Source organism: Rhipicephalus microplus, chromosome X (genome assembly GCF_043290135.1).
Source record: "Rhipicephalus microplus isolate Deutch F79 chromosome X, USDA_Rmic, whole genome shotgun sequence".
NCBI lineage: Eukaryota > Metazoa > Arthropoda > Arachnida > Ixodida > Ixodidae > Rhipicephalus > Rhipicephalus microplus.
The window spans coordinates 42,901,088-42,925,331 of record NC_134710.1 but is presented as its reverse complement, the minus strand read 5'-3'; the positions used below and the strand labels follow the sequence as shown (position 1 = coordinate 42,925,331).

The 24,244-nt window shown below is 46.3% G+C and overlaps 1 protein-coding gene across 1 annotated transcript in view; it reads right to left on the bottom strand.

The window, feature by feature from the left end:
• Positions 1 to 2,766: 2,766 nt before the first annotated feature.
• LOC119176631 (lysine-specific demethylase 3-like) overlaps positions 2,767 to 24,244 on the bottom strand; it is an 89,036-nt gene continuing 67,558 nt past the window's right edge. The window contains exons 11-12 of the mRNA XM_075876324.1: positions 23,974 to 24,108; positions 2,767 to 3,800 (exon numbers count right to left, since the gene is read on the bottom strand). Of these exons, the coding sequence (XP_075732439.1) occupies positions 3,717 to 3,800; positions 23,974 to 24,108 (219 nt within the window). The 3' untranslated portion in view covers positions 2,767 to 3,716. The remainder of the gene's footprint in view (positions 3,801 to 23,973; positions 24,109 to 24,244) is intronic.

Below are 24,244 nucleotides of genomic sequence, written 5' to 3'. Positions count from 1 at the left end.
ACCTACACCGATTCTGGTGTTCGAGGCCGGCTCATTCAGAATGGTTTGTTCGGCCTTTTCGATGAGGTCGGCAAGGTTTTTTCCTTTCTTCGACGAGTGCCCATATCCCCACTGCGTGTGTGGAGCGTTCAAATCTCCTCCAATAACAAGTCGGTTGTCGCCTGCGATGTTCATCGCTTCGTTAATTAGTTCTTCGAAATTATGCTTTAGGTCCTTTTTAGACGGGCTGCTGTATACGTTTAGGACAAAAGTGGTGCTCTCCTTTTTGCTGTGTGGCAGGACTTCTATAAGAATGTGGTTGATATCCGTGACTTGCTTCATAATGTGTGGGATAGCAACTAGCCCCTTCTTCACTAGGGTGGTCACGACTATATCTCTCCCCTTTCCTTCTGTGCGTTGTTTGTGGGTGGCATACCCGGCAATTTTGGCGTGGTCGAGTGTCTCCTGCAAAATGATCACGTCAGGTTTTTTTTTTCTTTTTGTGGTGATTTTGATTAGTTGCGCCATCGATGCTTTTTTATTAGAAAAGCCACGACAGTTCCACTGCCATATGACGAGTTTTCTCATTTTGGTGCCTGCCACGTCTAACAAATTTTCTTTTCTAGCTCTTCGAGCCGCTTGTCGTATTTTAGAACCAGCGCCTTACTCTCCGCCTCACTGTCGCTAAGTCGCGCGACCAGCATCTCGAACATTTTCTCCGACAGTTTGTTTATCATGTCCTCGAGGACGTCTGTTTTTTTCGTGCTAGAACGGGGCCTCTTGACCTCTTTTTGAGTCATTTTGCTCTTTGGTCTTCGTCAGCGGGAGTTTTCGCTTGGCGCCTGGTTGCTGTGTTTCCACAGCTACCATTTCTACCTCCTCATTCTCTCTCTCCTGTGGTTTTGGTCGCTGGCAGGGAGAAGGCCGCGATGGCGGTCGACGGAGGCGACGTCTGTATCTGCATTTTCATGAGTATTTCATCAAGTGTTCACTGTAGTTCATCAATTTTTTTTTTTAGCTGATTCCCTGTTTTGTTTTTTTGCTTTTTCTAGCTCCTGTCTGAGTAGCTTGTTTTCCGTTCTGTATTCCTCTACGCATTTCTCTATGTCTCTGTAATTATCCCTAGCGCTACTATTATTGTCGGACCTTGCCGAATCGCGATTGGCCACTACGTCTGACCAGCCCACCTTGTCTGCGTCTTCTAGCTGTTCTCCTTGCTGCTTCGTTGTCGCTTCGGGCGTCCTTCCCCTCGAGGTGAATCTCCGCCCGCACCTGGCCGGGTCTGCTTCTGGACCTTGACCCCAAGCGACGTAGTCCCCAGGCTCCCAGCCTGGACTTGGATCTGGACCTTGATGTGGGTTGACGGGCTGGTAGTGTGTTGCTGCTTCCCCAGGTGTCCTGGTCTGGTGAGTCGGCTTCCCGCTAGAGTTCTTTCTCGTTTCTCCTCGCAGCCCGCCTTTGTTGCTTTACGAAGTATGGCGTCTTAAATTTAGCCCTGCAAGTCCAGTCTGCCGTGGGGTGTGCGTCTCCGCAGAGCTTGCACTTGGGAGTGCTTTCAAGGTCTCTGGTAGGATTTTTGGCACCACACGCCAGCACAACTTGTCTGATGGTCTAGGGCACACATCGGGCCTGTGCCCGCGCCTCCCGCACTCTTTACAAAAGTCTATTTGGTTCCGGTAGAGGGAAACTTTCATCATGATGCTGTTGAAGTAGGCCCACATGGGGACCCTGCTGCCTTCGTACAATAGTATCACGGTAGTCGTGCTCCCCAGTCTCTTGGCGTACGCCAATGAAGGATTCCTCGCGTTCACTAGGGCATGCATGAGCTGATCATGTGTGTACTTCAGGGGAATGTTATGAATTATCCTCTTGGCCATGTGTTCCAGTGCCGAGACGTACGTGTTGGTCTCGTACTTCCTCCCGTTGATTTTTAAATCCTTGATTTTGATGAATTTGTCACCGTCTTCTCATCCAGTGTGCTGATCACCAGGATATTTTGTGTAGGGTTGGCGCAGATCGTTAACATTTCGTCGTTGCTCACCCCTGCTTCTAGCTGTATCGCTTCGTCGAGGCTAGCTCTGCACGCGTGTCTAATGCTCAGCCCGTCTCTTGGTCTGACAATTATCTTGATGTCATCTGCAGGTAGCCTTGGCATCTTGCTTGCTTGTAAAATCTTGCTCACGATGCTCTTCCCACCTCTGCGCGTCGGACTTCTCGAGCAGGTGCCTTTCTGTGCTGTCTCTTCGCCAGAGCTCACACGGCCCTTTCTTTTATACGTGACTTTGATCCAGCCCTCTGCGTCGCCGTCAGCGTCTCGTTGGATCGCTATCGTCCTCTCTGGTATCATTACTTGAAGTTTCCCCAACTTCTGCATCATCTACGTCCATTTCGGAGGTGCGTCCGATCCGATCCCTTGGCTTACAGCTCGGCACCGTTGATCACCCTTCCCGAGGCCGACGTCGGCCTTGTCAGTGTAGGCTTAGCTGGGCACACTTGTAACTCGGGTGGTTTTTCACATCGAAAAAGCTTCAAAAAGAGTCTCTCACCTCCTAGGTTTTTGGTGTCAAAGCGTTCGGATGGACCCGCTCTATCTGTTGGTGGTCGATTGCTAGGTATTTGACTTAATAAAACTGCGGAACACATTCATAAAAGGCAGAGCCGACGTGAAGTGCGTCCGCAGCGTTGCGTTGCCCGGCAGCGTCTCCCTCCAAAGCTTGTTTAATAAATATGTGAGCCACTCGGTCCACATTATTGCATGAAAAAAAGAGGGGGGGGGGGCATCCAAAGTCCAAGTAGGCTTTCAAATGGACAATTTATTAAGAACCATTAACATCAGCCAAACACCTTCAAATAAAAACAGTGATTTTCATTATAGACTGACATTACAGTCAATGACATTTTCAATATAAAAATATTGCTATGGAATAGGTACATGTACAAACTCAGTACTACTGTGAGTCTTAAAATAACAATAATCAATGGTATTGACTACACCGATGAGATGGTGATTGTGAAAATATACAATGAAAATAAACAAATTCAGGAAATGAAACGAGTTTAAGGAACGACAGAATAGAAGCAACTACAATGCCACATTTATAAAGAAATATATGTCTAGTAACGAGGGCAGTGGGCATGGAGCTCACTGCCCTAGTTTATATATATATATTTATATATATATATATACACACACCTTCTTATGTATATATAAGTAAAACACTTTTATTTTACATGGCAACAGTGTAGAAAAAGACTGCATTGTTGTTGTCTCTCAAAGCATGCTGCTCTGAAGAAATGCTGAACATAGCCAGCAGGACCACTGTTAAAGAGGGGCGCAGAAGAAAGTCTACAGCACAAATAAGAGCTGTTGGTGCACACAACACTCATGTGTGCACACACACACAAACATGCACACACTTGCGCACATGTTTGATCTGTTTCCTTTACAATACAAGTACAGCTGGCCCCTGACCAAGTAACGATAAGGGAAGCGTACTAGCAACATAAGAAATTCAATGGTTTGCATAACAGGAGAATACACACACGCTGGCTTGCGGTCTCATGGAAAGAAAAAAAATGTACAAAAACAGTGTCCAGACAAGAGATGGCACAAACACCTTCGGTGGGCAAGTCAAGACCTGCCAGACACATTCAAGAGCAGCACAGGCCAAAGGTCCTTTGGAGGTTGGGAGGAGCTCTAACATTTTTTTTGTTACATTGCCTATAGCACGCACATTTCATTTCTTGTTGGGGTTTGAAGCAGAATTTGCCCGGAGTATCGCCACCGCATCCTTCACGGCATGGTAGATCACATTTTTAATCTGCAAGGATAACAATTTTTCATACTTAGTAAAGAAGTTTAAGATTATGTGGCTAGTGTAACAAGGCACTTAGCAAGTCATATAAAAAGTGCCTTCATATGGTTACTTAAATGAGTGCAGATTTAAGATGGATGAAATCGGCACTTCACAGCCTCTAACTCAATCTGAATGATTTGTGCACATCTTTGTATCGAAATGGCTTTTCTCACTTTGTCGCCTGCTAACAAGACGATACATCATATGCTTGAGATAGGTTTTGTTTCTCGGCAAGGGCAAACATAACACGCTTAAAATCTTAACAAAGCGACGACACTAGTCTCTCTCTATATATATAGGCCATCTCCACTGCTTTTTTATGTGCACTGTTATGCTGTGACATTGCGCTTGCAATTTGACTTAAGTTGACAACCAACGTACATACACCCTCAGAGCACTGCACGGGGGCTGGCCTGAAAAACCGGCCTGTGGGCAAGGCTTGGGCCTATGAGCTTTGGGCAGGATTGCCACTGGTGGCTACTTTTTGCCAAATTGGCAAATTCGAAAGGCTGTGGCGACCTAAAATTAGGAATGGCGACATGGCAAATTTTGGGCGATTTTCAGCCTACATCTGCACTAAATTATGCATTCTATTCTCACTGTCTTCCCCAAAAAATGAGCAACATTTCTTTCTATTTTTCTTTCTTTTCGACTAACTTTGCACTGAATTATGCATTCTATTCTCACTGTCTTCCCCAAAAAATGAGCAGCGTTTCTATTTTTCTTTCTTTTCGACTCACAAGTTAAAGTCACACTTTTTGCGCACTTCAGTACGTCAGTCCTGTTTCTTGATTATTACAAATTATGGAGCTACTGGTGCGTCCACCAGAGACCTACCAGCAAAGTGTAGGTCAGCAGATTGCTTCGCCTGCCGCGAGGCTGCGGCATTAAACTAAGTTCTTTAAGGTGCTTTAGGCTTCTCTAATGTTTGGCTTCTGAAGCGGCTAGACGATGGTTAGGCCGCGTGTTCCGACCAAAGCTCGAACTTGTCTGAATAGCTTGTCGACTTTTTCACTGTTGCAGTACCTCCTAATTGACTACGTAGAGTTCATTTTGTTATCAACTCATTTTTCGGTCACACCAAGAAGTCAGCTTCTCTGAGCAGCCTTCAGCAACTTCAGTGAGACTGCATATTGTGTAGCGTAAGCTTCGCCACGCAAAAAGGTTGGTGCGCGCATTGTGAAGGTTACACAGCAGGGTATTTTCGAAAAGGTTATTTTTGTGTTTCTGGTGTTCAGCCGATTGCTATGAAAGGATTATCATAAGCGTTAATTCATAACAGGGTGTTGCCCTTGTGTCACCAAGTGCATCTCATGGCTAGTCGGGGAACCAGGCGCACCAAGCACTCCCATAGTAAACCGGCAGATGCGACTGGCAATGAAAAATGTCAATATAATTTAGGGGTTATCGATAGTACTGTATTGTATGGGGCTACAGATAATTTGCGAACTTTTTACTAGGAATGGCAAACACATATAGAGTGGCAACGTTTTTAGCGATATCTCAAGAAAAATGGCGACTTCATTCTCACTGTTTAGTGAATTTTACTTGAAAGTCAGTGGCAACCCTGGCTTTGGACATGGTTTGCATCAAAGCCGTATTCGCCTGGGTCTCACACATAAGTAGTAGTGCTGTTATGCTGATATTTAGTGATGTAGCCATGTGGCCTCCCAAAACATTGCCGTGAGCTGCAAGCCTACAAACAAAACTGCGTGTAGCCAGACTGCGCTGCCCCATTTGCACCGAGGCCACCAGCCCTCAACCACTAGGTGAGCCACTCTCCCGCTTCTGGTCGCTACGGAGGATCACACAACGGACACTTGACCTACGCCCCCAAACAAGCACCAATTCATACAGTAGACTGCAACGATTACATTTTCCAAATATATTACAGTGCAAACCCTCCATTTAAAAAATTGATCCCTGCACTTCTCTCTTATGACTCGTTCTCATGTCCGCAGTGATGAAATATTGCCCATGGGCAACTTTACGCACCACTAAGCTTGTTGACCCCTCCCAATTGTTTTAAATCTTTCATGCACGCAACTCAATTTTCGGTGGGAAACAAAGTTTTATTGAAAAAATGGTGAACTCCTCAGCAGAAATTGACTTTCTCGCAAGAGAAAAAAAAAAATTGCCAATTTTAGTTCAAAAGATGACCACCATGCAGGAAGGGTCTAATGGTTACTCTCGGTGAAAGGCCAAAAAGCAGTGCTCCTTTCCCCGCATGAGTTAAGGGGGGACGCGGCACTTCGGGACCGAAAATCAGCCAAAAAATCGAATTTTCGCGGACCTTATTTTCGCGTTCCCGACATCATTGCGCACCTATTTACAAAATTTCATAGCCGAATACCATCAACTTTTATCGTTATTCAACTTTAAAAAACCGAAAACGGGCGTCCTGCCCTTTAAATTGAGGGCGAATAGCGCAGGTTTCGGCTCTACGATACGCGAGAACTACGCGCTCGATCGGCGCCATTTTGGTCTTGTTTGAAAGAACGCGTTTTCAGCTGTTTTTTTTTATTCAGTAAGCAACATTGAGCGTTTCCCCGGCTCGAAAAACGGGGCCTCAAAGACGAAGAGCCGCGCTCACTGCCATTGGCTAAACGGCGCACGTGACTGAAATGGCGCTTTCCGGTTGGCTGGAAGCTCGCGGCTTGCGCCTGCATACGCGACCCGACGCCATTTTGAAAGGGTTACCGCTGCGACGCCTAGAAATCGGCAGAGCACTCTGAAGCTTCTGATCGTATCGCCATGCCTGGAAACGCAAAAAAGTATCGGACCGTGCACGCATTTGGTCGCAGGAAACGCAAAGGTCGTGGGAGAAAGTCTACGAAGTCATCAGAGCCCTTGGTTGACTCCGACGAACGATGTGTCGACGCTCCGCGGCCGTTCAGCGATGGTGCGACCGAGCGCGTTGCCTCCGACAACGATGACGGTGAAGCGAACTCCAGACGACTACGAATCGACGCCAAGGTGGTGACAAACGCCGAAGTTGAAGAAAATCATGCCCGGGAGAAAGCGACACTCGACCGGCTTTCATCGGCGCCAGCAACTGCACGGAAAATTGACTTTTTCACCGCGAGTTGTAGCGAGGCAACCGCACAGGACTCGGACCACGCTGCTCCTTATCTGCTTATGCATCTAGATATCCTAAACGCGATAATGGGTGCCTTGTGTTGCAAAGCCTGCCACGGACCGGCTACGATCGTCAGAGGGGATCGGGGACTACGGACTTGCCGTGAAAGTGCTAGTGCAGTGTGAAAGGTGCGGCGAGATCGCGAATGAATGGACTTCGCCCCGCGCGAACGGCACGAAAACGTGCAATCCGTTTGAAGTAAATCTTCTCGCTTCGAGGGCGATGGTGGCTACCGGCAACGGCCAAACGAAAATGAACGATATTTTCGCAACAATGGGCATCTCACACCGCGGTATGCACCACAAGACGTTTCAGCGGCATTTGAAGAACACGCTGGCACCCGCTGCAACGCGAGCGGCTGAGTCCGCTATGAGCGAATGTGCGGAAAAGGTTAGAACAATTTATGATGACTTGTGCTTCGGCCACCGGGGCAATATTGCCGTTAGCTACGACGGCACGTGGAAGACGCGAGGCCATTCTTCCCACATCGGCGTGGGCACAGTTATCGAGTTATTTAGTGGCTACGTGTTGGACTACGTAGTTCTTTCCAACTTTTGCCTAGGCTGCGAGGTGGGCCCAAAGCCTAGTAGTGAGGGCTATCAAGAATGGAAGGCTAACCACAAATGCCAAAAAAATACGAACAGCAAAGCGGGGCAAATGGAAGTGGAGGCAGCTCTAATTCTATTTCAGAGGTCGCTTGAACGCCATGGCCTGCGCTACACAACTATGCTGCCTGATGGAGACTCTGGGACATTTTGCGCCATACAAGACGCCAAGGTGTATGGTTACATTGACGTGCAGAAGGAAGACTGTATTAATCATGTACAGAAACGGATGGGCACCGCATTGAGAAACCTGGTGCAGAAACAAAAGTGCGATGGGAAAAGAGGCCTTGGTGGGAAAGGCAGGCTCACAGGTGAGCTGATCACCAGGCTGAGCACATATTATGGCCGGGCTCTGAAATCGCATGAAGGTGACGTGGGCGAGATGCAAAAGGCTGTGATGGCCACATACCGCCACGTCACCTCCACTGATGAATGCTCGGACCACAGTCTGTGCCCAGCTGGTGAAACTTCATGGTGTCGGCACAATGCCGCAAAAGCAAAGGGTGAGCCCGACCCCAGGCATGCCTACAATCTACCGAAAGACGTGGCAGAGGTATTACTACCGGCAGGGCTTTCGGAAAGAGCCCTGCTTCAGAGGTGCGAACGCGGCAAAACGCAGAACTCCAACGAGAGCCTACATTCGGTAATCTGGAGTTTGGCCCCCAAGGAGCACCATGCGTCCCTGTTCGCTGTTGAAGCAGCTGTTGCAGAAGCAGTGCTGCGCTTCAACACGGGCAATTTGAATTCTGCAACGGCAATCTTAGGTGAAATGGACATGAATGCGACAAGTACTGGTGCCCGGAGAGCGAGAGAAAAAGACCACCGTCGCAGCATTGTCTCCAACAAGAAAAGAACAGCCTCATTGGAACTCCGGAAGCTAGTGAAGAGGAGGCATGAGCACAGAATGCATTCAGACTATGCTTCTGGTGCGTTTTGAGGTTGTCTTGTTGCATCTTCTGCAATAAAAATGTGTGCCCACGTTTTTTCTCGATTTCTCAAAACGACAATTTTCATGTGCTTCCCATTATGCCGGAGCAATATCTCTTGTTCTATCTGGGTTATCTTTACGATTTCTTTTTTGTTTCGAAGATAAATGCAGGGGATGTGTCGTAAAGTAAGTTTTATTGTAATAATTTTTGGAGAAAATTCTCTGAATGGATCTTTTGTGTCAAGTGTAGATGAGGAAATTTTTCATGTCATATTCGACATCCCACAACTTTGCTTCGAAATAGCCCAGAACAATGATTTATACTTTATTGCACACTGTGAACATACCGAATTGGTTCTATAGGTTGCACATCAATATCCAAGTTACAGTTAATTAGCTAATTAGGCCTTAATCGAAAAAGTCGCAGTTCATTATATCTTTAAAACTAATTGTCACAGCAAAAAAAAAGAATTAGATTTTTGAAATCAGCAGTAAAATCTACATAGGCTCTCCAAATTTGACTGAGGTACTCGCAAAAATAAAAGAGTTTTTGGAAGGTGTAGCATCCCCCCTTAAGGGGCATTGCGTGTAGCACAAATCATCACATTCTTGAGGACGCTGTATATATTCTGCAAAGCAGCTCCATTAGAACGATAAAGAATAATATATCATCACCCTTCTAAGAGCCTTCATGCATGCTTGTCACCCCAGGTGATCAACTTCAAGTCGCAGTGCTAAGTAGTATACTGAACGAGTACAGCTTTTAATTTCTAGATTTTTTCGTATTATCAACTGAGATGACATGATGACCGAGTCTAGCAAGTTCAACGCTGATAAACATACTGATCGAGTACACCTTTTCATCTCTAGATTCCTTCGATATAGCAACTCAGACATGATAATCAACTCTATCAAGTTAATAATAACAAAACATAAGTAGTATACTCGCTATGAGCGCTTCGTTCGTGTTCGCAAACTAAAGCCGATCTGTTGGACAACACACAACGTCAATATTAGCAATCGCACAATTCAAGAAAGTTCTAACTTCGACAATATGTATTGCGGGGTTCTGACGGCGGCTGGCCAGGAACACCTTAGAGACCATACCAAGAAGAAAAAAAAAAAAAAAAACCCTAGTCTTTACTCGTCCAAGCCTCAGCCACGATGCTGATGATGGTCTTCTGATTTGGAGCAATTTTTGGAGCAGCAATGTTTTCACTTTAGAGCACTTTGGAGCAGCAAAATTTTTCATTTGGAGCACTTCAGAGCAGCAAAATTTTCTATTTCGGAGCAATCTGGAGCAGCTAACTTCAAATCCTGGTGGAAAAGCAAGTTGGATTTACATTCAAGGGCATGAGAATTTATTCTGAGGCTCTTGTGAAGAGCTATAAATATTTATATTCATTGCAAATTTCATACAGCAGATTTTAGCACTCTGTATTTCAGTTGATACAGCAAATTTCATACAGCCAATCTTAGCACTCTGTATTTCAGTTGATGATGCAGTTGATCTGTTAATCTTGTTAACCTCTTTCTACTTTTATGTGCTCCGGTTCTTGTCTGTTATTTAGTATCTTTTGGGGGTTTGATAAATATATTGAGTGTTGCGGATTTGGTGGAAACAATTATGGTCCCGTCGGCTCATTTCTAAATGACGGTTATATAATCGGTTTTTGGTTTACACGAACCTACATGAGAGCTTGCCCATTAAACAGCCTCGTGACATTGGCGTCTGGTGACAGGATGAGATCATTTTACCACTTACCTCTCTACACTAGAACAGGAACATGAGTAAGGCAGACCTAGAAGAGTTGGCAAGACGCATGGGTCTAAAAGGCAAGGTAATGGTGGCTTGGTGTAAGGAACGTGAAAGGCACATTCGCAAAGAGAGGGAGGAGCAGATTAAGTTTGAAACAGAACTGAGAAAGAAGGAAACGAAAATTGAAGAGCTAAGGCAAAAGACGCTTCAGTTGCGGCTGAAACTGGCGAAGGTCGAAACGAGGGGACTAAAAAGTAGAGACTGGCGAGAGGAATTTTCGTATCTGAGTTCCAAATAGCGGATAATCAATGTGATCTCCGATGATAGGACCTTTATGAGTAATTCAGTCTTTCTTTCCGACGGCATACTTGAGAACGCCTGTGATGAAACTTTCAGCCGAGATTTGGTGACCGTGATTAACATGACTTTACAGGAAGTTTCAGAGAAGGAACAGTCGAGTTCCTTGTATAGCCATGTGCCTATACGAACTGGCACAACGGAATGTACAATAATAGAAGAGGTATGGAGTCCTCTAGACAATCCTGACAAATTGATTGATTTGTGGGGTTTAACGTCTCAAAACCACCATATGATTATGAGAGACGCCGTAGTGGAGGGCTGCGGAAATTTCGACCACTTGGGGTTCTTTAACGTGCGCCCAAATCTGAGCACACGGGCCTACAACATTTCCGCCTCCATCGGAAATGCAGCCGCCGCAGCCGGGAATCGAACCCGCGACCTGCGGGTCAGCAGCCGAGTACCTTAGCCACTAGACCACCGCGGCGGGGCACAATCCTGACAAAAGGGCGACTGATGTTAGCATAGAGTGCACATCCCAAAACCAAGGGGGCAGTCACTAGAAGAGATGACGATTGTTCCGGTGCACAATAAAACAAGTGACATAGCAAGGAACATATGCCTCATAGACAACTCTGAGGCGGTAGCTGTTGAGTGATCCTGAGTAACACTGGCAGATGTAAGCAGCAGCACAGGCATAGTCGGGGAACATACAGTTAGCTCGCCTGAACGTAGCGCAGTGATTACGTCATGTCAAAGTAGAAAGTCTAGAGTTCCGTAAGAAGAACAGCAAATGACTACGAAATCATAAAGTTCGGAAACAAAAAGAAATTAGATGAAGGAGCATGTGAGTTGTGTAAGCCAAGTAAAAAACTCGGAGGGGGTTGCAGTAGTGTATGTCTGCATGCAGCCAGCTGTGGTAAAAATGCAGTTGGCATGGCTGATGATCATACGAATTACTATCTTATGAACAGACAGAAGTTGATCCTTGGTACCGAAAAGAGTTACACAAATGAACTGACAAAGAGGGCAGGAATAACTGTCCAAGTGTACATAGAAGTGTCACAAGTGGAGCCAGTGACAAATGATGAAGTAGAATGTCAGGAAGGCCTAAACAGAAAAGTCGACTGTACTCACAGTAAAACAACTGGCCTTGCAGGACGTGAACAAGAATATAGCTAACTGGTTCCACTGCAAAGCTCTTTGACCAATGAGGTAGCTCAGGTGCCTTCAGTGGCATCAGCTGATCAGGAGGTCATTCAGGTTATGTCTCAAGAGACATCGGGCTCTAGACGAGGCACTGACGCTGCTAAACGGGGCAGTGGAGCATTGCAGACCGCTAACACTTGTAGAATACAACTATTGTTGTCGAAACATTGTCCCACTAAGGCAATAAACTTGTTGAACTGTCAGATTATCCATAGGCAGAACAACAGGCAGGTGTCCAGTCGGAAACACTACAAGGTTTTAGTTTCGCATGAAAGTTAAAGAAACAAATAAGCTGTTCGTCTGGTGTGGGACACTATAACCTGAGAGTCGTGTTCCAATAACCGGGTGCTGCATCTGGATTTAGACCATATGGACAAGGACTTCCATGGTTTGTATATATCCTGGATTTAAAACTCTAATTTCACGAGAAGTGTGATTTTTTTTAGTTTTGGGCAGGACGCTGTAGCTTGGCTGTGAACTGTGTAGTGGACTTTCAGTAGATTTTGTGTGAACATGCAAGGTACAATAAGTGGATTAATAAGATTATAGTGAACGTAGGGCAAGATGAGTGTTATGTGTCGTGAAACGCGCACTTATCTCCAGTTTTTTCAAGGCAGAAAAACTTTTGGAAGAAGGCACTTTTGTGAAGCGATTGTGCGAGTTAGAAAAGTGCGCGACGCTATCAGCCTTAACTAAAGGGGACGAGGAAGATGGCGCTTGGTTATGGCACGTGTGGGCATGAAAATTTGAAACCAATAAGGTGCCTCCACGGAGATATAGGAGAGCCACGGGAGAAGAACAGCGAAGCCAGGCAGATGTGGCTGAGTCGGGACCGAGTGAAGAAGGTGGCCAGGGCGCGGAAGTGGCGGCCAGCGGAGCTCCTGCTTCAAGGTCGCTGCAGGCTCCCACGTAAGCACAGAGCTTTTCTCATTGCCTGGCGTGGGTCAAAAAACGTCCGGGCTTCGTGTGTGAGCTATGGCTACCAAACGCCGAAAGGTCACTGATTTCAACTGGCCCGACGCTTTTCTCCCTCCAAGACAACAATGTGAGTGGCTCAACCTATTCGCCAGACTTCCCCTGCTGCACGAGTGCATCTTTGCCATTACTCCGTCGCATCAGCTACAAGCAACGCGTCCCGTGTATGTTGATATGTATTGTTTTTTGTGAACATTTATTTCCACACACTGCTCGCGTCTTTTAGCCATCTGTTTATCCTGTTAACCTCTTTCTATATTTGCATGCTCCGGTACTTGTCTTTTATTTACTATCTTTTGGTGGTTTCATAAATATACTGAGTGTTAGCGATTTGGTGAAAACAAGTGGTCTCGTCAGCTCCTTTCTCGATGACGGCTATATCATCGGTTTAGGGTTTACACGAACCTACACGAGATCTTGCCCATTAAACAGCCTCGTGACAATCATTCAGCTTGTCTTAAAAGGTCAACCTTCTCTGCCACACATCTCTGTGGTGAAACTACACAATTTAACAAACTTCATTTTCCTTTTGCAGTAATATTTTTCGTGGCTAGGGCATTCTGTCTATACTCTGAAAACCCCCTACTGTAAGCAGTGCATAAACAAAAAAAAAAAAAATCTCAAAGGATACCTTATGCAGACACCTAAGACAACTCGAAGGCAAATTCCATTTTGTTTTTAATGGAATAGTAATGATATCGACATTCTCTATTGGTTGTTGCAGTTGCCAAGGGTGTAGCCAGAAATTTAAAAAATTTGGGGGGGGGGGGGGTGCCCCTCAATCTGAAGGGGGGGGGACAGGCAAAAGGTCATTTTTACGATATATATGCCAAGGAGAAAAAATTTCAAAGGTTGAAGGAGAGGCCACGTTCCCGATGTACCCTCTCTGTTACGCCACTGGCCGTCATGTTTTGTGTAATGTCCCAATCGATAACATTCCCAGCGCATGGTGTTTTTTACACGTGGGTAAAAGTGCACGAGCGCGGGCGACGAATAAGCCAAAGCAGAGATAGAAGAGCCCACCTATCTCTTGTGCATTGAGGACATATACGATAACATCATAGCCTCGTGCCAGGCCTCCCATCCATTGTTACTGAAGCAGAGAGGTACGCGCTGCCCATGTACAAAGGACAGTAAGAAGCTAGGAACGCGAGGGGGCCCAACGATCACTTTACCCCTGTATTCACAAATGCTCCTTGACTCGACTTTCACTCTTCACTTGACAGAGTTGAGCACTGCGCCGCTGCTCGGCTGAAAATGACGCTGCGCTGTACTCAAGAATCCAGCAGATTATTGCTGATATGCAGTGACTTGCCGTGTCCAGAGACGGCGCTTCTGTCAGCTTTTTTCAAGTGAAAGTGAAGCGTTGAGTGAAGGTATGTTCTAAAACATGGGGGTTAGTCGCCAAAGTTTTCGTGCTGTCAGTTATCTAAACACGAAGCAGAGGTTAGAAACAAAGAAAGTTCACGAGCATTCTGCGTCGAGATAGCGCGTGCCAGCTAGTTCAAGCGATGCAGTAGCCTCCCCTCGACCCCTCCCTTCAAAACGAAGCAATACAAGAGACGTGATTTTCAATTTCATTTTTTTAACCGCCAGCTATTGGCCCTGGAAAGCGAGAAGTGTCAGTGTATCAAGGCGAAGCCGCTTTATAGGCTTTCTGACACCAGAGCCACCAGCGATGGCTTCACTATAGCTGCGCGTATTAAAACCAAATTGCAGATGCTCTGACAAGGTGGCATGCTTTTTAAAATGAGATATTAAAAAAGAAAGCACGCAAGAACTTTCTATTTGGACCCTAGCTACCTCGAGTTCGAAAGGACAGGCTCTTTTAGGGGGCTTTTACTGCCACAGTGTTTATAAACGGGGATGTCCTGCTGGAAAGAATTACGAAACAGCCTCTTCTGTATGACCATCCATGAATAAAGCATATTGGAGGAAGAGTGTCAATGCGCTCACACCATTTACGTGTTCTTCTGCAAATGGGAAGCACGGAAAATTAGATTGTGATGTTAAACATAGACGTGACAGACATTCTGGCAGCACGCCTGCATTTATTAGTGAAAATTGCTTCATTACATGCTGCACAACTCTTCAAACGAGCTATCAGCAGCATTCCTCGAACGGACGACATCCACCGACGAATTTCCGCCACAGTTTCACGCTACCGATTGGACTAAACGTCAAGAGTCCTTGTGGTGAGCGTGTTTCCCCATTAAGCGGACTTGCACAACAAAGTTGCGTCGGCACCGAACATAGCATTGTGGATTTTAGGACACGCGCTACTGCTGCTCATTCAGCGTAATAAAATAGGTACGTGATTGTGACTTTGGTGGCCCCGAGAACAAGGTTCACATGCACCCAATGGGCCACAAAAATCGGATGGATATTTGAATTATAGCCGAACGTCCACGTGTGGATCCAGTTATCTAAGGGACGATATAGGGCCGCTGCATTTTGGTTGTTCTTTATGTCCGTTTTGTTTTGTGTCTGGAACATACGAAGGATATCTACAAAAGATTTTTTGTGGACCCAATAATTTGGACAGCAGATGGACATCCACGACACATCCCAAGAAACAAAACTTTGAAGACTTTTCGAAACCGCTAAGAACGGTTATATACGTTTTGATTTAAGAGAAGACTTAAAAACAGACGTTTTCAAAGGGGAAGACCAGCGCCTCAAATGTGCTCGCTTGCAGTTTATTAGCATTTTTAACAACTTCTACATACCCTGATGTGCCAAAAAAGTTCATAACGTGTACTTCAAGACATTGTTTAAGGACTGTAGAGAGCCAGAATTCAACTTCCACCTCAATGATTCTGAGAAGGTCATGTCGAGAAAGTGCCCAAATGTCAAGTCAGAAGAGCGGTGACCACAGGTTTTACTAACAAATGACACAATTACTAACAACTTCCCCAAAATAATTGACTAGATACTGCAAGCACAAGTATACAGTGGCCCATGTTTTTTTATTTGAACGTGCGAGCGCCGACCCCCGTTTCATTAATGACCTATTCCCAGTCTCCCGTTGTCCGGATCCCAGAACAGTCTAAGAGATGACAGCTGAAGACTGTTGATAGCGTGCATGCATGTATTGTTACATAGTTTTGTCGCTGTGCTCAGTTAATAAGGCTCTCATAGACTAAGTGTTCAATGCTACCGGGTTCAGGTAAAAAAATGGGTGGTTGTACGTGCGTGTGGCATAATCTTTTCAACCCAAGGCACTTGTATATTGACACTTGCAGTAACAAGCTTGCACAACTGCGACCGATACAATAACGGGTGCTAAGCATGAGCAAAATGCAGTCGCTCATTGGCGCGCACACCAGCTTGCATCAGCTTTGGGCACTCCGTGGCTTTGGGTAAGGCGGTGACGCAGTACAATGCCAGGCATGCTGGAACTTGCACGACCGTGTTTTTATCCAGCGGCAGTGAAACTTGTCTTCTTCCCGCAACGATTCGCCGTTGCACGATTGGCAGGCCGGTGGTTTGGCGTGTTATGCTTTCCTATACAGATTACTGCAGCTGTTATCCAGAGTCAAGTAACAGTCAATATTCTTTTTTCCGCATATATTGCATCAGTGTTTCGTGAAACAAGTTTTACTGTGTGTTTTCGCTGACTGTTCCTTTCAATTACAGTCGCCGACCGATTTTCCGGACTCCCAAAAATTCGGACTTGTTGGATATTCCGGACTTCATAAATGCACCGTCAGGGATCCCATATAGCTAATGCATTGTTTCGACCGATTTTTCGCGCGAATTCGCCCCTGAAAGTTCGATTTTTCGGACTAAATCGCTCGTTTTGTGCCACGCCCCAAGCCATTGTGAACGCCGCCATGTTGGATTTTCCGTCGGCTTGGCTAAGCTTGGTCTTCAGATGCCTTTCCTGCCTCCGAGATTGGAATGCGCACGCCATATTTTAAGTTTCGGAGACCGTGTTTGCTTTTTAAAAGACGCGGAGATGGATGCCGTTTTTTCGTCTTCGATCAGCGCTATCATCATCACATCACACGGGGAGGAGGCGAAAGAAGGATTCTTTTATTGTCGTTGCAGCCTTTTTCAGTCGCTATTCTGCACATGTTGTGTCGCGTAGCGTCGAGACGTTGTGTGCTTCGCAGTGGCTATCTGCGGCATCAAATTTTGTGTTCTCGGTGCCACGGCTCCGCCATCTGTGCCATCACGGGAGCCAGGTGGTGTGAAGAAGCGTGGGAAGTATACGACCCTGACGATGGAGAAGAAAGCTGCCATAATCACGCTAATAGAGAGTGGACATTCCCAGCTAGATGTCGCCAAAGAATACCACCTCTCCAAGCAAACGGTATCCGACTATGTTAAAAACCGCATTAAGATTTTGACAGCGTTCAAGAATTCACACAAGAGCCAAAAGAACGACAGTAAGGGCGTTCATCCAGCCCTTGAAGAGGCTTTGCAGTTGTGGCTTAAAGGAGTTTTGGCAAAGAACCTGCCCGTGTCGGGAGATTTGTTAAAAGAAAAGGCAGAGTCGTTCGCTGTCAAAATGGGCATTGAGGATTTGAAATTTACGGACGGAGGGCTTCGTGGCTTCAAGAAGAGGCACGGAATTTTGTTCAAAAAAGTGAGCGGTGAAAGCGGAGCGGTAGAGCAGACTATTGTGTCTGATTACCGTGCCATGAAGTTGCAAATCTTGCTTAATGAATACGCTCCTTCGGACATATTCAACTGTGACGAGACGGGACTTTTCTTTAAGATGCTGCCAGATCGTACCCTATCATTTTCGGGGGATTCATGCACCGGTGGGAAGCTCAGCAAAGAGCGCATAACAGTCATGGTAGGTGCCAACGTCACCGGTACGGAGAAACTGCCTCTTATTGTTATTGGGAAGGCGAGAAACCCGAGGTGTTTTAAGGCTGTGAGAACCCTCCCTGTTGAATACGAGAGTAATTCCAAGGCATGGATCACTCAGTCCTTGTTTGAACATTACGTACGCAAACTTGACCGCAAGTTTGCGCGACAGAGCAGAAAGGTAATCTTTTTTGTGGACAACTGTGGTGCGCACGGTAGCGTGCCGAACCTTGAGGCCATTCGGCTGGAATTTTTGCCGCCTAATACCACAAGCGTGCTCCAGCAAATGGATCAAGGCGTGATCCGAAACATCAAGGCACACTACCGTGCCCGCCTGCTCAGCCGCACTGCCTTGTGCCTTGACAATGGGAAGGCATACAAGGTCGACATTCTGGCCGCCATCCACATGTTAGCCGAAGCTTGGAAGGCGGTGAAGCCAGATAACATCGCGCATTGCTCTAGGCATGCCGGGTTTGCTGCTGCTGAAAAGCCCGAGGCGGATGACCCGGACGTAAGCGACCCGGACGGCACCGATGGTGGGGAGGACCTAATGCGCGACCTGCGCAGCGTAGGAGTGAATCTACCTGCCACAATGACATTTAAAGACTTCACTAGTGCGGACGACGACATTGTTTCGTGCGCGGAGGCCACTGACGACGAAATTCTTCGCCAGGTTGTCTCGGAGCCGGAGAGCGGCTCGGATGACGACAACGACGACTGCCCGCAGCCGTCGGCGGCGGAGATCGCCAACGCGGTGACAATTTTGTCGAGCGTTTACGGCAACTATGTCACCTTGGCGCAAATACGGGCAAACCAAATTGCCTCCAAGCGTAGTTTGAGGCAAGGCAACATCAAGGACTTTTTTAAACCTGCCTGATGCAATAAACTTCAGATTTTTGGCGAAAACGAATTTTTCGGACTGTTCGATTTTTCGTACTTTTTTTCGGTCCCCGCCAGGTCCGAAAAATCGGTCGGCGACTGTAAATGGCCGGATACGCTTGCCACCTTCGTTGCCGATATGATGCAGCAAAAACCTCGCCCATTCAAATAAATTACTTAATTCGGTAAGTCCAATTATCCGCTCTTGACTTTTAGTCATCTTGTTATTCGCATGTTTTAAAATTATAATTAAAATGGTAAGTACAGTCGAATGTCGATAATTCGAACTCGAAGGGGCCCGAAAATTTGTTCGAATTAAAAGAAGTTCAAATGAATGAAAGCTAAATAAATGAAGGGCTTTCCATGCAGTGGCACACGTGCATAGAGCTAACACGCGAAGCGGAAGTTTCAGAAGACTTACATTTATTCACAAATCATTTACTCACAAGCTTGCAAAGCATTTCTGCTTCGGCTCCAGCATTGTCCTGGCAAGAAAAGTTGTGCACAGACATGTCCAGCGCCGACACTTTCTAAAGACGAGGACAACAATAACTGCGTAGCTAGCAGAGTCTCCTGCTCTCCGCTACGCAGCCGCAGCATGGCCAGCCCGTGACGAGAAAGGAGGAGCGGCTCCACGCGGAGAGAAGCAGATCGGCATTTGAGAGAAAACCAACACTCCACGGCAGTTTTTTTTTTTTTTTGCTCTCTTCGCACACGTACTTGAAAGGAGAAGGGTTATGGGGCAGGGAAAGGAAAGGGGAAAGCGTGGCACCGGTGCATGAGAGACCCCCTCTTTCTCTCAAGGCGCAGTGCCAAGTTCCCACAAGGGGCAAAAGCTGCAGAAGATAGAGCCTTTTTCCTTTCCTTTAACTACACATTCAGTCAACCCAGCAACAGCTTTCTTTTTTTTTTCTTCTCTCTCTACATGCACGGTGTTGGAAGGAGAAGGGTTTTTACAAGGCAGAGACGGAAAAGGGAAAAGCATGGCACAGGCACGTCACAAATCGGCATTTGAGAGAGGAAAAACATTCCACCGCAGCCTTTTCTTTCCTTTTCATTTCCTTCGCGGGCAGCGTTGAGGTGTCGCAGGTGCCGCTGCGGAATCGGGCAGGGTGCTCAGAGCATTTTCGGAGCGCGGTATGTTCGAATTAACCATCGCAAGTGCTAGGGTGTTTGAATTACCGGGCGTTTTCGCCCATTGGAATGCACATAGCTTTGACAGGACCTCATCGTGAGTTCGAATTAACCGGAAGTTCGAATTAAGCGGGTTCGAATTAATGAGATTTGACTGTATAACAGTGCATTGCTGGAGGTTGAATTTTGCTCTCGACCGATTTGGGATAATCTTGTTTTTCTGTGGGTTATGCTAGCTCATGTTTGTGGCCGTGTGCGTGAGAACGACAAGCCTACATACTTGTAGGCAAGCATGCTTACAACTATGCCGGTCAGTCGCCAACGAAGTGCAACCTTTCTACTATATATGCGGCTCGCATGAGTCGATTGATTGTTATTTACAAATACATGACAGTCTATTTTATTGGATTTATAATTAAAAATTTGTCTTATGTTTTCGACTTCCTTACACGTAGTTTGCTTACTTTTTCTTGTACGCGGTTTTTCTTCACTGCTGTTTGTGCAAGACATTCGGCCTGGGACTGCACCTGCTAACAGCAGTGCACTTTCTTTGACAGGACCCGGAGTGCATCATATGATCGTCATTATTCACGAAAGTTCATGTGAAAGCTTAAAGTGTTTTAAAAAGTCATTTGAAGCTTTTAAAATAAATAGAGATTGCTGCACCCCCTACTTACTACCTGCCGACCCCTTATTTGCTTGATATCTTAGTTGAAGCATACTACATTGTCAGAAAAGCCAGGCAAGTTGATGCTATCGAAGCATTAGACCTGCAGGGTCACAGGCAGAATTGATTTTTTTGTTTTTCGGGAGGAAGGATGGGAGCAGGGCAGTCTGGCGAATGGTCATTTTGCGCTATCTATGCTGTGGAGAAAAAGTATTTTAAGGGTGCACGAGCCAGGCGTGCAAACCCCTGGGTATGCTTGTGTACCAAGGAGTGTGTTCATTAAAGGCGCAATTTTGTTTGCATGCTATATAATAGAACGTTCACTCTTGTCATGCGCAATAAATAAAGCCTTGCATAAATGTAGTGCGTAGGTGGCACCCTTCACCAATCACCTGGGCGAACATTGTGTTAGTGTAGTGCAACTGGCAGATTTCTGGGAACCTCTATCAAACGTATGTGTGTCCAAAACTGGCACACCAGTGGATGTCCACCGTATTTCTGTGGCCCATTGGGTACAGATACGCTGGCGTGGCTATAAATAGACGCTCCCTAATCTGACTTTGGTGCAGTTGGCGCAAAGTCCTTTGATAATATTAGGATCGCACAGTCAATCTGACTTGGCGCACTTTGGAGCAGTTGGCGCTGGAGTGGGATCACAGTGATATCTTTTTGCTGATGGTGCTCGATGGTGTGTCAGCGGCCGCTCATTGCGAGCTGCTAGCATGTCATTGTTCATGCTAGCAGCTCGCAATGAGCATGCCTTCTTCTTCTATGGTCGGCGCGCCCGCAGCCGCCGCTCCCATAATACGTATAACCAGCCTACTAAGACCCTTTCTGCAATGGTCACCTCAAGTGACCACCAACTTCGTTAACATGGTGCTCTCTACTTAACGAGTACAGTTCTTTATTTCTTAATTCCTTGGAATCAGTTGCTCATATAATATGCTCTCCTAAACAATTAACATAATAGGTACAGCACATACTTTTATATATATAAAAATATATCGAGCCAACTGTAAGGCCAGGCATGAGTTATGAACTGGGGCGTCATCGTCTTGGAACAGGGGGTGTACGAGTGTAAGCTTTACAGTTGCAATATCTCAGCCCGTTATGTTTAGGCTAACTGAACGAACCAGAGCTCAGTTATACTCTTGGGGGGAACGTGTATGGCCGGGGCTTGAATTACGCCGCAGAGCGTCATGGTCTTCAGACAAGGAATAGATGGGGCAGACGAGAAATCACATTCTCCTCAGTGTCGGCTAATAAACTGTTTGCAGGCCCCCAAAACTCGTTTCCAGTAACTGAGGCCTTGCCTCATATACAAATAGGAGAATTGACTGCCTGCCTCCCCCCCCCCCCCCCCCCCTGAATATAAGCACACTTGAGAGTCTGCCTGCATGCGCAAGAATAAGAAATACTCAAGCCGGCGGACGTATTGGTTTAGCTTGGCAGTTCGTCGTAGAAGACGCCATTGTGTGTGTTCCAGAAGTGCGCTGTGGTCGGGTCACAACGAACACTATGAAAGCTTCGCGAAACAACCCTTTTGTTGAGCCGGGTTGAACAGCATGAGACGGTAGCACTGTTCCAGTTCCCAAGAAGTCATCCTCACGACTCTGGTATTGTCACCTACGCGAGGTCGTCACAAAGCACTGACAGTTTGGAAGCGTGTGAAGGCGTCGCAGCAGCCGTTTTCCGGAATCAAGCACTTGGACTGCTGTGTTCGAGAGGGTTATGGATACACTGTAGTTCTGGAACTCTGTAGCTGAAAGCAGCCATGGACTGCTGCTGTCGTTCGTGTCAGCGGTCATCTCCCCGGAAGACCTCAACCTTCTCTCTCCGCCGGACTCTACCTCCTCACTCTGCGATGCCTTCAAGGCGTGGGCCGAGCGCGCCATTGTGTGGTACGCTCGGGAAAACCATTGGACATTCTCACCCACATTCTTCATCTCACGATGGCCCAATTTCTGCACCCTTTCTGGTGGGTGGACCCACTGAGACTTCACGTCCTCTGATTCGTGGCAACAGTGGTCACCTCCTTCTTTGGAGTGCCATATAAGGAATCAACGAGCTATAAAAGCCGAAGCATTTTGTAAATAAGAGTGGAACCTGAGCTGAATCTCTGCTCGATCTCTGCACAGTTCTATCTTTCTGATCATGTAAATTAACTTTCTTTCCCTCTCTAAGAACGCGTCTCCTTACTGGCAAAGTTCGGCTATGCGGACGAGGGTGCAGAGCCAGCTGCCCTGAAGAAAACCGCCGTACATTCCATCGACCTTCTGGCCCTAACAGCATGCGCTTTGCAAACACGAGCCACGGGCGCGGGTCAGAAGTCAGTTGGAGACTGGTGTCAGCAGCAGGGGAAAGCGTAACGTCATTCGCACTGAGCCAAACTGTTCTTTTCGTCCCTCATTTCATTCTCTTTCTACCACCCTGTGTTCTTAATTTGTAAACACCGCACAACGGGCCATGGAGGGGCAGTCCGTTCTGTAACCACGGGGTGGTAGAACGGCGAGGCTCTGTGCTGCGTACTTCCTCGCAGTGCCCCGGGCTCTAACACCACGTGATGTGAAGAAGAGTAAGGGCCTCTTGGTTGCACCCATTATGAAGTGCAAATTCGTCTTCCTGCTTGTGATTACCCTATGCGAATGTAATATAGTTTGCTCATAATCATTGAACTGTCTCCTGTCGAATACTTCACCCCCGCTGAGCTACATCACCAAGGATCTTTCGCGTCAACTTCGTGGGAGAAAAAGAACCTTTACACCCACTATCTAGCGCGCATTGTGGACGACGATAAGCAGCTGTAAGAAAGCATACGTAACATATTGAAGCCCAAACCAAATAGTATCAGCTTTATCAGATTGTCGAAAGTTCCCAAAAATGCGACATTCAAAATTTGACACGCTGGGCTCACGTGTTTGAACAGGAAATAAATGAAAAAAACGTGGTCACCTTGGATGACCACATCGCTGGAAAGATTTAAATTACAGTTCTTTACAAGTGACACTGATATGACAGACACCAGTGTGCCTACATTAAAATATGGATCTAAAAAAAGATGCATGTAAGGTACCCTGCTTATAAGAGACATCTAAAATGAAAACGAAAATTGCTGCCCGTAGCGCACCAGTTAAAGGGTTCAACTGCAGATTGTGAAAGTCCGATAGCTTCGCAAAAAGCCTGGATGGAATTCGGCAGGCCAGATCCAGGAGACTTCGCAGGTATGTGAATGACATTGCCGTCAACATGACTGAAGAGGCCAAATTGCCATCCTATTTAAATTTGCTACCTCCCTCAGAAGATTGGAGAGAGGTCATATTTCTTACTACAGCACTAATTACACCACTAGTGTAGCAGCGTGAACCACTTTAAGGGAAACCTAACAGCAGGGACAGGAACAACAGCCCCTGTTGGGTACCAACACTGGTAATGTGTGCTCGTCTCATTTTTTTATTTGCTTCAATTATCCCGCATGACAGATTCACATCAAATTCATGGCAATATTGCGAGGTGCTGCTAACTTCGATGAGCACTTAAGTGCACTTTAAAACCAAATTGAAATATATCCTAAATGAAACTTGTGTGCAACACTAATAATTTGTCAGAAGTGCCCACAGATACAATTGATTAACACAAACATCTTGAAGCGTAAATTTTAGTGCCGTTGAGAATTTATTACAAACTACATGTTTTAATATAAAATAAAAAGGACATAATTGCTTACCTGGAGCTTGCCCTCATGGTTTTTGTGGATGACAGACAACTGACGGAATTCGCTGATCAAGCTGTAGCAGTGAGCAATGTTTTCTGGGGATACAAAGCTTTCAGCCACGTTTATACAGCTGTGCAAGTTTAGGACCTGTGAAAGACAAAGATGAAATATTATTCACAAAGCCCTTAAGCACTTACGGGCACAAATTGCATTGAACACCATACTTGTGTGCGTATTCACAAAGTCATTAAGCACTTACGAGCACAAATTGACTTCAACACCA